A 13,150-nucleotide genomic window follows, 5' to 3' on the forward strand; every position below is an offset into this window, starting at 1 on the left:
CTCCACGGTTAGTGCCTTACAGGCCGCCCTTTTATCCGTGGTTGAATTATGTTCCCCGCCCCTCAGTGGGGAGCTCGTACTCCCCATGGGGAAAATAATCATTCCCACCCCGTAGGTCCGGTGCGGGATACGACAGTTTTGTCCTATTAAGTTTTACACAATCCTGTTTTCTGCCGTTACATCGCCAGTTCAATGTCAATAATCTTCTCGGTTCGTTTTGTTTCCAAATTGCAGACTGATTTGTTGCAGTTCGTGTGTTCAGTCTTCCACAGTAGGTGTACATTGCTGAGTAGGTGATGTGTAAGATCTGCAGGTTAGGTGGACTGGCCATGATCAATACGCAGAGTTACAGAGATAGGGGAGAGGAGATGGCCTAGGTAAGGGTGCTCTTTCGGAGGGTCGTTGAAGACTTGATGGACCGAATGGCCTCCTTCCGCACTGTAGGGATTCTATAGAATCCAAGTTCGATGCGAGTTTAACATGACTTCTCTGCTTTTCAATCCTGTCGCTCTATAATTAAACCCCATTGCTGTATATGCCTTTTTTTGGCCTAATTAACTAGCACCGCTTAGTTTAGATTGCGGGAAATGGAAATTGGCAAGCTGGCTCAAGCATTTGCAACACTAAATCCAGCTGGCTTATCTCACAGGCAGACTTGCTAACCCAATTTCTTTTTTTTCTCCTTATCTACAGGTTCTGCAGCTGGGGTAGGCGGGCTGGATTTACTTGTGTAAATGCACAAGGCTTACTGTCTTGACACCAGCTACAAAATGAGCCTTTAGCCTCATTTGTCTTCCCCGTAACTCTGTTAGGTCTAAGCACATTAAATGTTCCAAGTAAATTGGACGTATTAATAGGATGTCGCTGCATTTCACTGCTTACCACCCACACGGTCACAGGTGATTGTTTAATTTCCAGTGCCTTTGCCGCAGCAGCCACACTTTATCTGAGAGGGAGAGTAGGTGTGGGAGGTGGAAGCATTTTAACCAAGCTGGTGTCCTGGTGCTGGGACTTGGGGATACCTGGAAACAAATGAGATGGTAGCACAGTGGTATTGATACTGGGCTGTATGTAACCACAATCTGCAACCTCACGACCCGGCATATCTCCCACCTTCTCATTACCACCAAGCTGGTGGATCAACCCTGGTTCGATGGAAGAGTGCAGAAGAGCATGTCTGGATCAACATCAGGCATACATAAAAATGAGTTGTCAGCCTGGTGAAGTTACAACACAGGACTACTTGCCAATCAGTAAAAGCAGCGAGTAATAGACAGAGCAAAGCAATCCCACAACCAACGGATCAGAGCTGAGCACTTGCAGTCCAGTCATATCCACCCATGAATGGTGGTTGGACAATTAAACAACTCACTGGAGGAAGAGGCTCCACCAATATTCCCATCCTCAATGGAGGGGGAGCCCAGCACATCAGTGCAAAAGATACGGCTCAGGCATTTGCAGCCAGAAGTGTCAAATCAATGATCCATGTCTGCTTCTCTCCCCCCTCCCCCCCGTGTTACAGATGCCAATCTTCAGCCAATTCAATACACTTCAGAAGCAGCTGAAAGCACAGGATACTGCAGAGGCTATGGGCCTTGACAGTATTCTGGCAATAGTACCGAAGACTGTTCTGCAGAGCTTGTCACGCCCTAGCCAACCTGTTCCGGTCCAGCTACAGCATTGGCATCTGTCCACAAAAAAACAGAGCAAATCCAACCCAACAGTTGCCACCCCATCATTTAACTCTGGACCATCAGCCAAGTGATGGAAAGTGCCATCGACAGTACCATCTCAGCAATATGCCGCTCAGTTGGTGTTCTGCCAGGACCACTCGGCTCCTGACTCCTTACAGCCTTGGTCCAAACATGGACAAAAGAAGTGAACTCCAAAGGTGGGGTGATGGTGACTGCCCTTGAAATCAAGGCACCATTTGACCAGAGTGTGGCATCAATGAGCCTGACCAAAACTCGACTCAATAGGAATCAGGGGGCAAACACTGTGCTGAGTCATACATAGGACAAAGGAAGATGGTTGTAGTTGTTGGAGGTCAATCATCTCAGTCCCAGACCATCGGCTGTCGGCGTTCCACAGCGTAGTGTCCTGGGCCCAATCATCTTGGTTGCTTCATCAATGACCTTCCCTTCATCGTAAGGTCAGCAGTGGTGATATTCACGGGTGACTGCACTAAGTTCAGCACCATTCGTGGTTCCGCAGATATTGAGGCTGTCCGTGCCTATATGCAGCAAGACCTGGACAAGATTCAGGCTTGGGCTGATAAATGGCGATTAACATTCACGCCACACAAGTGCCAGGCAGGAACCATCTCCAACAAAAGCGAATCCAACCATCTCCCCATGACATTCATTGCTGAATCCACCATTATTAACATCTTGGGGATTACCATTGATCAGAAACTGAACTGAACTCACCACATAAATACAGTGGCTACAAGACCAGGCCAGAGGCTGGGAATTCTGCGGTGAGTAACCCATCTCTGACTCTCCCAAATTGTGTCCACAGCAGCTCCAGCAACACTCAAGAAGCTTGACATCATCCAGATCAAAGCAGCCCTCTTGATTTGCACCCATCCACCATCATCAACATTCACTTGCTCCACTACTAATGCACAATAGTAGCAGCGTGTACCATCTCCAAGATGCACTGCAGCAACGCACCAAGGCTCTTCAATTGAGTTTCCCCTGCGACCTCTACCACCTAGACGGACAAAGACAGCGGCTTCATGGGAACACCACCACCTGCAAGTCCCCCTCCAACCCACACTGCATCCTGACTTGGAACTATATTGCAGTTCCTTCACTAGTGCTGGGTCAAAACCCTGGAACTTCCTTCCTAAAAGCACTATTGGTGTTCCTGCAGTGGCTGAAGAAGCCACCTCACCACAACTTCCTTGAGGGCAATTAGGAATGGGCAATAAGTATGGCCTAGTCAGCAACGCTCCCATCCCATGTACCAGTTTTTCTAAAATATGAGATAGTCAAATAATTTCCCTGATTTTTGCTTTTATTCCTCTATGGTTAAGAATCCAGCTTTTATGGGACTACAAGAATGCAGTGCAGGGAAAGCGGGACGGGTCTTCAGTGCAAAAGAGTTGTGTTTATTTCAAATGAGCATATCTTTAAAACAAAAGCCAATGCCACAAAATTCTCTGGAGGCTAGTTGCTAACGACAACATGTTTTGTTTTATATCTCGTTACCGCAGACTGTTCATCAACGAGACGCACATGGAAGACCCTGTTGTGCGAGAGCATTTGCAGCTTGACTGTGACACAGCACCCAGTTTCAAAATACAAGTACTCCCGTATGAATCTGTTCTGTCTGAACTGCAGACTATTTGTTCCAATATGACTGCGAAGGACAAAGTGTGGATCAGCAGCAAAGCCAGCCATGCTCTGTGTGAAGCAGTCCCGAAGGTCTGTTGAGAGGCAGTACTGCCATCTAATAATTTGTCAAAACAGAAAAAAATCTTTTGAACTCGTAATCAAGGCTGCAGCCTGCAGTTCTGTTGGTAAAACAGGTCCGCGAAGGGTTCTGGATGTGTGTGAAAATAGAATGAAAATTGCGGGGGGAGGGTGGGAGCAGCAATTGTGTTGAGAATGAAAAGCAGCAGAGTAAGAATCTCTGGGGTGGTTTGCTGACTCTCCGTGATTCTCGGTCCAGCCTGCACCGACATTGGAAATGAATTGACCTTCACTGGCAAAGTGTTGCTATTTCTTGTCTTGGCTGCCAAGAACTCCAAAGGACCGCACCACCTCACGAACTGGGCCAATTAGGTCAGACGATCACCATCCCCAGACAGTGGGCACCGCAGCACACTGTTGCAACTGGAGAAGAACATGGGGTAGTGGTGATGGATAGCCAAAGGAGGTTAAACTGGAAAAATAGCATACAAGTGCTGTTTAGCTGTTGATGGACGTTAACCACGAACATGCATGATCCAAGGGTGTATTTTTGTTTGCGGGTCGATAGCTGCAGTTTGGGTTTAGTCAGGCCGAATGTTGCAGATGTGGGCTTGGCTGTGGCCTGGAATTCTTCAACAATACTGAGCGGAAGAGATGGCTGCTCGCGTCCTCGACACACACCCTCCCGACTAACATGGAAATTTAAAATAACCTGGAGAACTAATGGGGGAAATTCCTTGCTCTCGCAAGATTCAGGTTGAGGTCAAGTTAGCTTTAATAAGGCCCTAGGATGTACACCACCTGCTGATGAATGCGCAGGGCGTTTGATTGCTGTCTCTGGGAAATACCACAGGTTCACACTGGAGACGGGTTGGGCTGTGAGGTTGGGCTATGACTCAGTTTACACTGAGTTTGGAGAAGGAAGGAAGAGGAATGTGCCTGGCACCGGCCAGCACTAAAGATGCGATGTCAATTTGACTGCCTACAATTTGCTGTGCTCGATCAGTTCCGGATAATGTAACTCCCTACATGGGAACTTTTCAGAGGCTGTGGTTTGTGATGCCGGCAGACTTTAGGCTTTTGTTAACAAACACAAACCTGTGAAAAGGATCGAATCCTCAGAAATGCTTGCAGACTCCTCTTTCTTTCCCTACGTGTTTCATTTCCCCATTTTTAGACTGTGATTGATCAAGACCTTTCCAACTTTTTTTTCTGTATGTATTTGATGTTTCCAACATCTAGGATGTTTACATTCCCCCCCATCTTATACGCTTGTGCCTTGATGGCCGTGGTTTCAATTGTGTTCGTTGCAGTCGAAGGCTGGAATCAGTTTAAAAAAAAAAAAATAGGTTGTTAACTACGAAGGGCACTTGCATTCATATTGAAATGCATCTAAATTTAGACGTTTCTGGAGATGGCCATGTGGTGATCGATGGGGAGTTGGTAAACCTGGGTTTTGGCAGGCACATCAATGTGACATCATACTGCTATTACTGCTCAGTTACAGCAGCGGTTTCTTCGGCTAGCCAGAGCCTATTTTACCTTTTGACAGTCTTTGATTTACTACTGTTATAACATCACTTTCCGGACCTGATCAAATTTCAAAAAGAGCAAAACAACGGGAATGCTCAGTGGATTAGTCAGTAACTGAAGGAGATTAGATCCAACCTCCTGGGCATTTCCTATTTTATCTGTTAGCAGCTCCATTTTCCATCTTTTGTTGTCTGCTTTTGAAATTTTATTGAAGACTCATGCAGAGCTGGCCTAATACTTAAGAATTGTAGAAAATCATCCCAAGTGTGCGAATTGTGTTCGCACCCTCCCCCCCCCCCCCCCCCCCCCGACTTTCTGCGACTCTGCCATTGTGACGCTCACCGTAGCTTGGCCATATTATCAAATGCAAACTGGTACCCTCGTTACGCCCTTTGAGATGGGGTCAACAATACAATCATTAAATTGTGCAGCTTGCTTTTGCTCTTATTTGTATCGGTGTGAAAGGTGACCCAGGTACCTTTTGATCACCTGCAACCACGGTGTCACTCCATGCTCGTTGAAATTATAGTAAGAGGCGGCTGTGAGCAAAAATAAGTTTATTTGCTTTGATCTCAATAGATGCTCAGACTGCAGACTGTTTACACCCCCATCTGCATTGCAAAGGCTCTGAAGAATGCAGTAGAAGTCAAAGGGATGAGACGAGCTCATGTGAGTGATAAGTGAACTTATTTTAAGTTTAAATTTGGTGTAGTAATGTTGGCGCTCATCTCGTTTAGTCAATCTGTACAGCCGGAGTCGATGTTTAAATCTGCATTTCTTAATGGTACTTACTGTAACTGGGTTATCTAGCCATTAATCACATTGTTGTCTGTGGGATCTTGGATGTGCACAGGGTGGTGTTTATCTTGCTTCCTATAGTGACTACACATCCAAAAAAAAAAGCTGTTGTTGTTTGTGGAGCACTTTGGGATGTCTGGGACCCTGAAATGCAGTGTTAACATGCAAGATTGATTCTTTTTCATTGAAAATTGAAATTGACCTTTGACCAATGAATAACAAAGCTTTCAGATGCTGCTTTAAAACCCCCGATTGGGGTGATTTCAGCTCTTCCTCCATTTTCATCCTTTTTCTTCTACGCTGCAAAACACCTTGTCCTTTTTCTTACACGAAAGTCCTGCAATTGTTACCTGCTTCAGGATCAGGTTGTGGCGACGGGAGATGACGTATCAGATTTTACGCAGATTTTCATGGGATTGCCCAACCCTGTCTTGCGAGGGCAGCACGGTGGCGCAGTGGGTTAGCCCCGTTGCCTCACGGCGCCGAGGTCCCAGGTTCGATCCCGGCTCTGGGTCACTGCCCGTGTGGAGTTTGCACATTCTCCCCGTGTTTGTGTGGGTTTCACCCCCACAACCCAAAGATGTGCAGGCTAGGTGGATTGGCCACGCGAAATTGCCCCTTAATTGGAAAAAATGAATTGGGCACTCTAAAATTTAAAAAGAATTTTTAAAAAAAACCTTCTCGCGAAATAAACTGTAATTTGAGGAAAAATAGCGACCAGCAAGCTGGCACAGAAGAAATGATTGGGAATGAACTGATTTTATTTTTTGCTTCTAAATGTTAGGTTAAAGATGCTGTGGCACTCTGTGAGTTGTTTGCCTGGCTTGAGGAGGAGGTAAGAAAGTTTTTCATTGTTCGTCTCGGCATCAGTGTTAATTCTTGGATAGATCCGCAGGGTCCTCCACTGTCTTAGTCACTCAGCAGATCACCTGCACCATCACAAGACATCATGAATGTGTCCCATGCAGACTAAACCATGCACAGAATGTACTATGTAATACGGGGGGGGTGGGGTCAGTTAACACAGTTGGCTGGACGGTTGCTTCGTGATGGGGAGCAAAGCTATTCATGAAGGCTCAACCTTGCCCCTGATCTGGGGCGCGATTCTCCGACCCCCCACCGGGGGGCCGAAGTCCCGCCGCTGTCAACCCACGCCAGCCGGCGTGGATTAGACCTCCTTTTCAATGGCGGGACAAGATGGCACGGGCGGGCTCCGGGGTCCTGGGGGGGGGGGCGCAGGGCGATTTGGCCCCGGGGGGGTGCCCACACGGTGGCCTGGCCCGCGATCGGGGCCCACCGATCTACGGGCGGGCCTGTGCCGTGGGGGGCCCTCTTTTCCTTCCGCCTTCGCCATGGTCTTCACTATGGCGGAGGCGGAAGAGACCCCCTCCACTGCGCATGCGCGGGGATGCCGTGAGCGGCCGCTGACGCTCCCGCGCATGCGTCGCACGGCTAAGTCATTTCCGCGCCAGCTGGCGGGGCACCAAAGGCCTTTCCTGCCAGCCGGCGGGGTGGAAATCAGTCCGGCGCGGGCCTAGCCCCTCAAGGTGAGGGCTCGGCCCCATAAGATGTGGAGAATTCCGCACCTTTGGCGCCGGTCGGCGAACATCGCGCCGATTGTGGAGAATCCCGCCCCTGAGGTGTGATGACCCTCAGGTTAAATCGCCATCAGTCAGCTCTGCCTCAAGGGGGAGAGCAGCCTACGGTCCTCTGAGGCAACATTTACGTTTACTAAATGACTAATAAAACGCACCACTTGGACTGAGTTTGCTCTGCAATTTGAATTGTTTCTGAGGTACTTACTGAAATGACTCACTGAAATTGCAATGTTTCAGGTTCCAAAAGGCAATATAACTGAACTGGATGCTTCAGACAAAGCAGCTGAATTCCGCAGGTAAGTCGTAATGCTGCAGCCTGTGTGACACATGTTTCGCTGTAAGTTAATTATTTTACAGAAGCCCAAATGTCATCTGTTCTTGTTTTACTTGTTAGAAGCATTGGGGAATAATTTTGTTAATCATAGAATCATTGAATTTACAGCACAGAAGGAGGCCATTCGGCCCATCGAGTCTGTACCGGCCCTTACAAAGAGTACCCTACTCAAGCCCATGTCTCTACCCTAGCCCCGTAACCCAGTAACCCCCACTTAACCTTTTTTGACACGAAGGGCAATTTATCATGGCCAATCCACCTAACCCGCTCATCTTTGGACTGTGGGAGAATGTTAGGATCCTGTAGTCTGCATGCTGATTTCACCATTGCTGATTTGAAGGTTGACTGTGCTTGATCATGGAATGTGGTTTTGAATTGAATCATAGCGGCTTACAGTGCAGAGCAAGGCCATCGACCCCATTGTGCCCATGCTAGCTAAGAAAGCGCTAACAAGCCTAATCCTACCGTCTAGCTCTTGGTCCACGGTCCTCCAGGTTACGGCACTTCCAAGTGTATATCCAAGTACCATTTAAATGTAAAGTTAGTTTCTGCTTCTGCAACTCTTCACATGGTGAGTTCCAGCACTACATAACCCTCTGGATTAAAAACAATTCTCCTCAATCCCTGCCACTTACTGTAAATCAGTGCCCCGGTTATTGATCCCTATGCTAAAAGAAATAAGTCCTTCCTGTGCATTTCATCCAGACCCCTCATAATTTTGTACATCTCAATGAAATCTCCCCTCGGCGTCCTCTGTAACAAAGAAAACAACCCCAGCCTACCCAAACTTTCCTCATGGCTTCTCAAACTTTATGGGAAATTCCAAAATGTTTTTAAACAATAAAATGTGATCTTTGTTGAAAGAAAATTGAAACAAAATTTCACATTTAAAAACCAATTGCAATTATTAATGGACAGAATGTGATTCTCAAGGTGCCAGTAAATAACCTCGCAAATCTCTGGTAATAAAAATTCAATGTGACTTAATTGGTCGTCATAAATCAGTGGCCTTGGTAATTGGCCAGTGTATATTTCAAAGACCTCCTCAAGGATGTGGCTCTTCATCTCTGCAAACTAATGCAGCTGGCATCTGTTTGCTCTTATAACATATTTGTTACTATGCCCTCTTTTCATTTTGTGAACCTGGTGGTTTGGTAAGGGTTGTCCTCGATATCTTTGCCACTTTAAGTCAGGACATCAAGATGTTGGTAACTCCATGGGGCGCTAAATTCTGCAAGTGAGGATCTGTGGTGACCTTTGAAGATCAGATGATTGGGCCTTCTGTTATCGAGAGAGAAAGAACTTACATTTATATAGTGCCATTCATAACCTCAGGGCAACCCAAATCAATTTGACAACCAGTCAAGTACATTTGATAAAAGCAAATTACTGCGGATGCTGGAATCTGATTCTCTTTCAAGTACATTTGATGTATAGCCACTGTTGTAATGTAGGAAACTCTGCAGCCAAGCTGTGCATAGTAAGACCCAGTATAAAATCTAATTATGACCAGTTAATCTGTTTTACTAATGCTGGTTGAGGATAAACATTAGCTAGGACATTGGGACGCACACCCCTGCAATTCATTAAAATAGAGCCATGGGATATTTCACATCCACCTACTACTATCATCCTCCAGTCTTCTGTCCTCTCAAAGCACTGTCCCAAGTTGAGATACAGTATCATGGATGCCCAACCACTTGTACTGTTGCCCATTTACAACTTGCACATCCACCACAGTAACACAGTGGTTAGCACGGTTGCTTCACAGCGCCAGGGATCGCCGCTCGATTCCCGGCTTGGGTCACTGTGCGGAGTCTGCACGTTCGCCCTATTGTTGCTCATTTTGATCCCAACAGCGTCGCCAATACTGTTGCTAATAGTAATGATAATGTTGGTGAACCACAAGCCTTCCCTTATATCGATCAAATGACCACACAACCAGTTAGTTAGTTCAAAAGTTGGTTTATTTACATACGCAAGAGTTATGTCGACATGCAAACACAATCTACTATGAGTTAAACTACACCTTTCAGCGACAATACCTACACTTAACTTCAGGGCGACCGGCACTGTGCAAATGGATAAGGCCTTTATCTGGATTTCACTTGGCTGGTTCGAAGAAAGTGGCTCTGTGTCTGCTGGGCTCATCCGTCCGGTAGCGATCGTTGGTCTTGAACTTGGCTGGCTGTTCCTGCTACAGTTGGGTTGGCACAGGCCGGATCCAAAAGAGACAGAACACATGGCTGTGCTCTCTTTTATCCCTCTGGGATTTCGCTCTCTTTGAGGCGGTCCTTAACCTTGGACCCAATAGTTTGCCAGGGCTTTGATCACTGTCTTCGATTTCGATCAATAAAGGGGCGGGTGCCTTGGTGGCTGGGCGGGTCCTTAGCGGTCATTGACCTTGGCAGTTGTGCTTTCTGAGTAAGGGGAGTGGCACCGATCCGTCTGTGGCTGTACCGGTTTCTTGATTGGAGTTCTATTGTCCTGGGAAAATGGGCCATTAAAATGCAAACGAGCGGGGGAGTTTCGATCAGGTCTAGTTACCTGTGTTTCAAATACACATAGGCTCTGTCTCTGTCCGAGTCCTGGGTTGGCCATAATTCCCATGGTTCTTTGCAGGTGGCCATCTTAGATGGCTACATCCCGTCCTCTTGATCCCCAACGCGAAGTGTGGTGGATCACACTATTGATCCCTGTTCCTCCTTGGTGGCCCGGTCACCCTTGGTCAAGGCAAGGTTCTACTCTACTCTATTCTATGGTTTGGACATTTACCTAATATTTCGTTAATACATTCATGAATTAATTAATCTCTAATGGTCACTATAATTCAGGTCACTATAAAACATTTAATTTATTCGCACAGTTGATCTCTAGCCAACACTATTTAAGCTACTCTCATGCTGCTGGTGGATATCAAAGAACTTATATACAGTACAAAATTTAAATCAGCAGCACCACATTTTTACTTAATCCTAATAAAGTTATAGAGGTACATGGTTTATTCTTAGCAGCGATTAATGCATGCGTTCAATTTTGTTGAATTCTAAAGAAAGGAGCCCGGACTGTATATATCGGAGAACGGGTGGCTTTTGCTCGCCATTTACGGAGTCGGAGTGTCTGAATGACACTGCAGATTATTGCAATTACTAGAAGGGCCTCTACTATGTATGAAAGGGGGTCCCATTTGGCAATGTTTTCGCACCAAGTGGGGCTTTCAATGTCTGTCTTTATGTGTGGTGTAGTGTCCGGGCTGGGGGTGGCCTGTTGTGTGGTAGTGTTCGGGGCTGGTGTGGGGTTTGTAACAAGAGTCCATTGCGCGCGCAGTTGCAGAAGTCCAGCGATGATCCAAACGCATGTCAGCAGTCCTTGCTTCATCCTGTGTTTTCTGTTTACCAGGTAATCCCGGGGATGCAAGCATAGTATCTGTTATTATCTTTGGTTAATATCTCGTTTTATTAGTCTTTTTCTCCTTACTCCAATTACCCGTTATGATTGTCACCATGTGTGACTCCCTCATTTTTTTTGTTTTTGAAATACCATTTTGGAGAGACAAGAAATGCAAATCTTTAAGTACAGAGACTCTCGCAGCCTGTGGTCGATGCGGGGAGTGGACGGACAATTTCTCCGACCAGTCTTTTCTTTACTTGCAACCAGTGGTGGTTGAGGCTTATATTAATCAGCCGAATTTCAGGGCGGCCAGTTTTATAGAGTTTCGTCCCAGGGTTCAGAAGTAGTTCGCGTGTAGCATCGTGTATAGCAACCAATTGTGTCATATGTGTAAATAGCAGGTGGGGAGCGACCAGTGGGTCTCGGAAGGTAAAGGAAAGAAGGGATGAACGTACGGAACGTGGCAAAATGCATTCTTCATACCACAACCAAAGGGAGAGCAGAGAAGGTGAAACTAAGGCATGCCAAAGGCAGTGCAGAGTGTAGAGAACCATTCCAGAGCGTATGAAGTGACGGGAACATGAGGTGCGTGTGGGCCGCTGCAGGATAAGAATGGGTGGAATCCCCGGGTAGGGCGGGGGTTAGTGCCGTTACTCCACTACCCGAGCTTAACTGACCGGATGCATTTGGGGTCCTCGGGTAGGGTGGGGACCAGTGCCGTTACTCCCTACCTGGGTGACCTGAGTGGTCGGTAAGGGTTTGTAGTCATGTGGAAACTTGTCACAAAGACTGGGAGAACAGTGATCTGTTTTTCGACAAACTTGTGCCTTTAACTGACATTGGGTATCGTACCCTCGAATCAGAAGAGTAGTTGTGTGTCGGGCGACATGAGTTAAAACCATGCAGTGCAAAAAAGAAAAAGGAAAAAGGTGGGCAGGCACCATCAGAACCTGAACACCTTAATACTTGGGTGATGTCTCTTTCTCATCATCTGGACACCTCAGGGTTCTGTACCAAACAGTGTTGTAAAAGCATTACCGAAGAGTCAGTATCTGAATCATCACCATCTCACGGTTGCCAGACTCGTGTCTGCCGTTTCTGTGCCATGGCCGCGTGGGCCGTCGCGTGCCTTACTATTCTGCAAGAGTTGTCGCGATGCCAAAGAGGGGCTTGTTTGTCATGAGGCGCAGGGGCGGTGGGAGTGGAGGGCAAGTTACTGAGGTCGGGCGGTGGCTGGGGGAGGGCATATAGGGGGTCAAAGATATCTAAGTCCTGGTTCGGGGGGCTGGCGTGACTGGAGGCAGTGAGAGCGCGCCAGTGTTCAGGGATAGTAATCAAATCCGGGAGGCTCTCGCTGTCATCAGAGTCAAGTTCAAGGTCAAAGTCTGTACCTGTGGGCGGAGATAAGTTCGGGTCTGTGGGAGTGGACAAGGTATAAATGCCGGCATGGCTGGGGGAGGGTTGGTGTAGGGGTTGGATTAGGTTGTCGATGGGCGGGGCGTAATCGTCTCCTATTGCCAGAGAGATGTGGTGGGAGTGGCCCAATTGGGATCGGTAGACTTTGAGTTGGTTGATGTGGAACCAACCAGTTTTACCATTGGGGTACGTTATCTTGCCCATGGAGAGGCTCTCTTTGTCGGAAATGGAGTAGGGTCCTGCAAATTTGGGGAGGAGATAAGAACTGGGGTTGTAAATTGAAACCATTACTTGCTAACCGACTGTACTCTACGGGGTGGACGGTTTTGTCAAAGCAGGCTTTACTCTGCTTCCTTCTAGCGCCTAATCGGTCAGCTGCAGCAAGTTGTGCCGCTTTAATGTTATCTGTAGCCTGTTGGACTGCTTTTTCGTGGGTGAGGGTGGTTACTGTAGGGCTTGCCAGATCGAGGCCTAATAAATATCCAATACCCTTCATGGGCTGTCCGGTCATGAGAGTGTGGGGGGTGAAACCTGTTGAACTGGAAACGTGTTCCGAATAAACGTGAGAGCAAATGGGAGGACTGTGTCCCACGTGGTATTGTTCTGTTGCACCATCTTCCTAATGGTCGCTTTTAAAGTTCGATTCATTCTCTCGACAGTGC

General features: G+C 47.2%; 1 protein-coding gene across 3 annotated transcripts in view; it reads left to right on the plus strand.

Moving 5' to 3' along the window:
• xpnpep1 (X-prolyl aminopeptidase (aminopeptidase P) 1, soluble) overlaps nucleotides 1-13,150 on the plus strand; it is a 95,062-nt gene that overhangs the window by 46,295 nt on the left and 35,617 nt on the right. For all 3 annotated transcript variants that reach the window (XM_072479543.1, XM_072479540.1, XM_072479544.1), the window contains exons 9-12: nucleotides 3,221-3,431; nucleotides 5,532-5,621; nucleotides 6,535-6,585; nucleotides 7,586-7,644. In XM_072479543.1, the coding sequence (XP_072335644.1) occupies nucleotides 3,221-3,431; nucleotides 5,532-5,621; nucleotides 6,535-6,585; nucleotides 7,586-7,644 (411 nt within the window). The remainder of the gene's footprint in view (nucleotides 1-3,220; nucleotides 3,432-5,531; nucleotides 5,622-6,534; nucleotides 6,586-7,585; nucleotides 7,645-13,150) is intronic.

This window comes from Scyliorhinus torazame, chromosome 16 (assembly GCF_047496885.1).
Source record: "Scyliorhinus torazame isolate Kashiwa2021f chromosome 16, sScyTor2.1, whole genome shotgun sequence".
Taxonomy (NCBI): domain Eukaryota; kingdom Metazoa; phylum Chordata; class Chondrichthyes; order Carcharhiniformes; family Scyliorhinidae; genus Scyliorhinus; species Scyliorhinus torazame.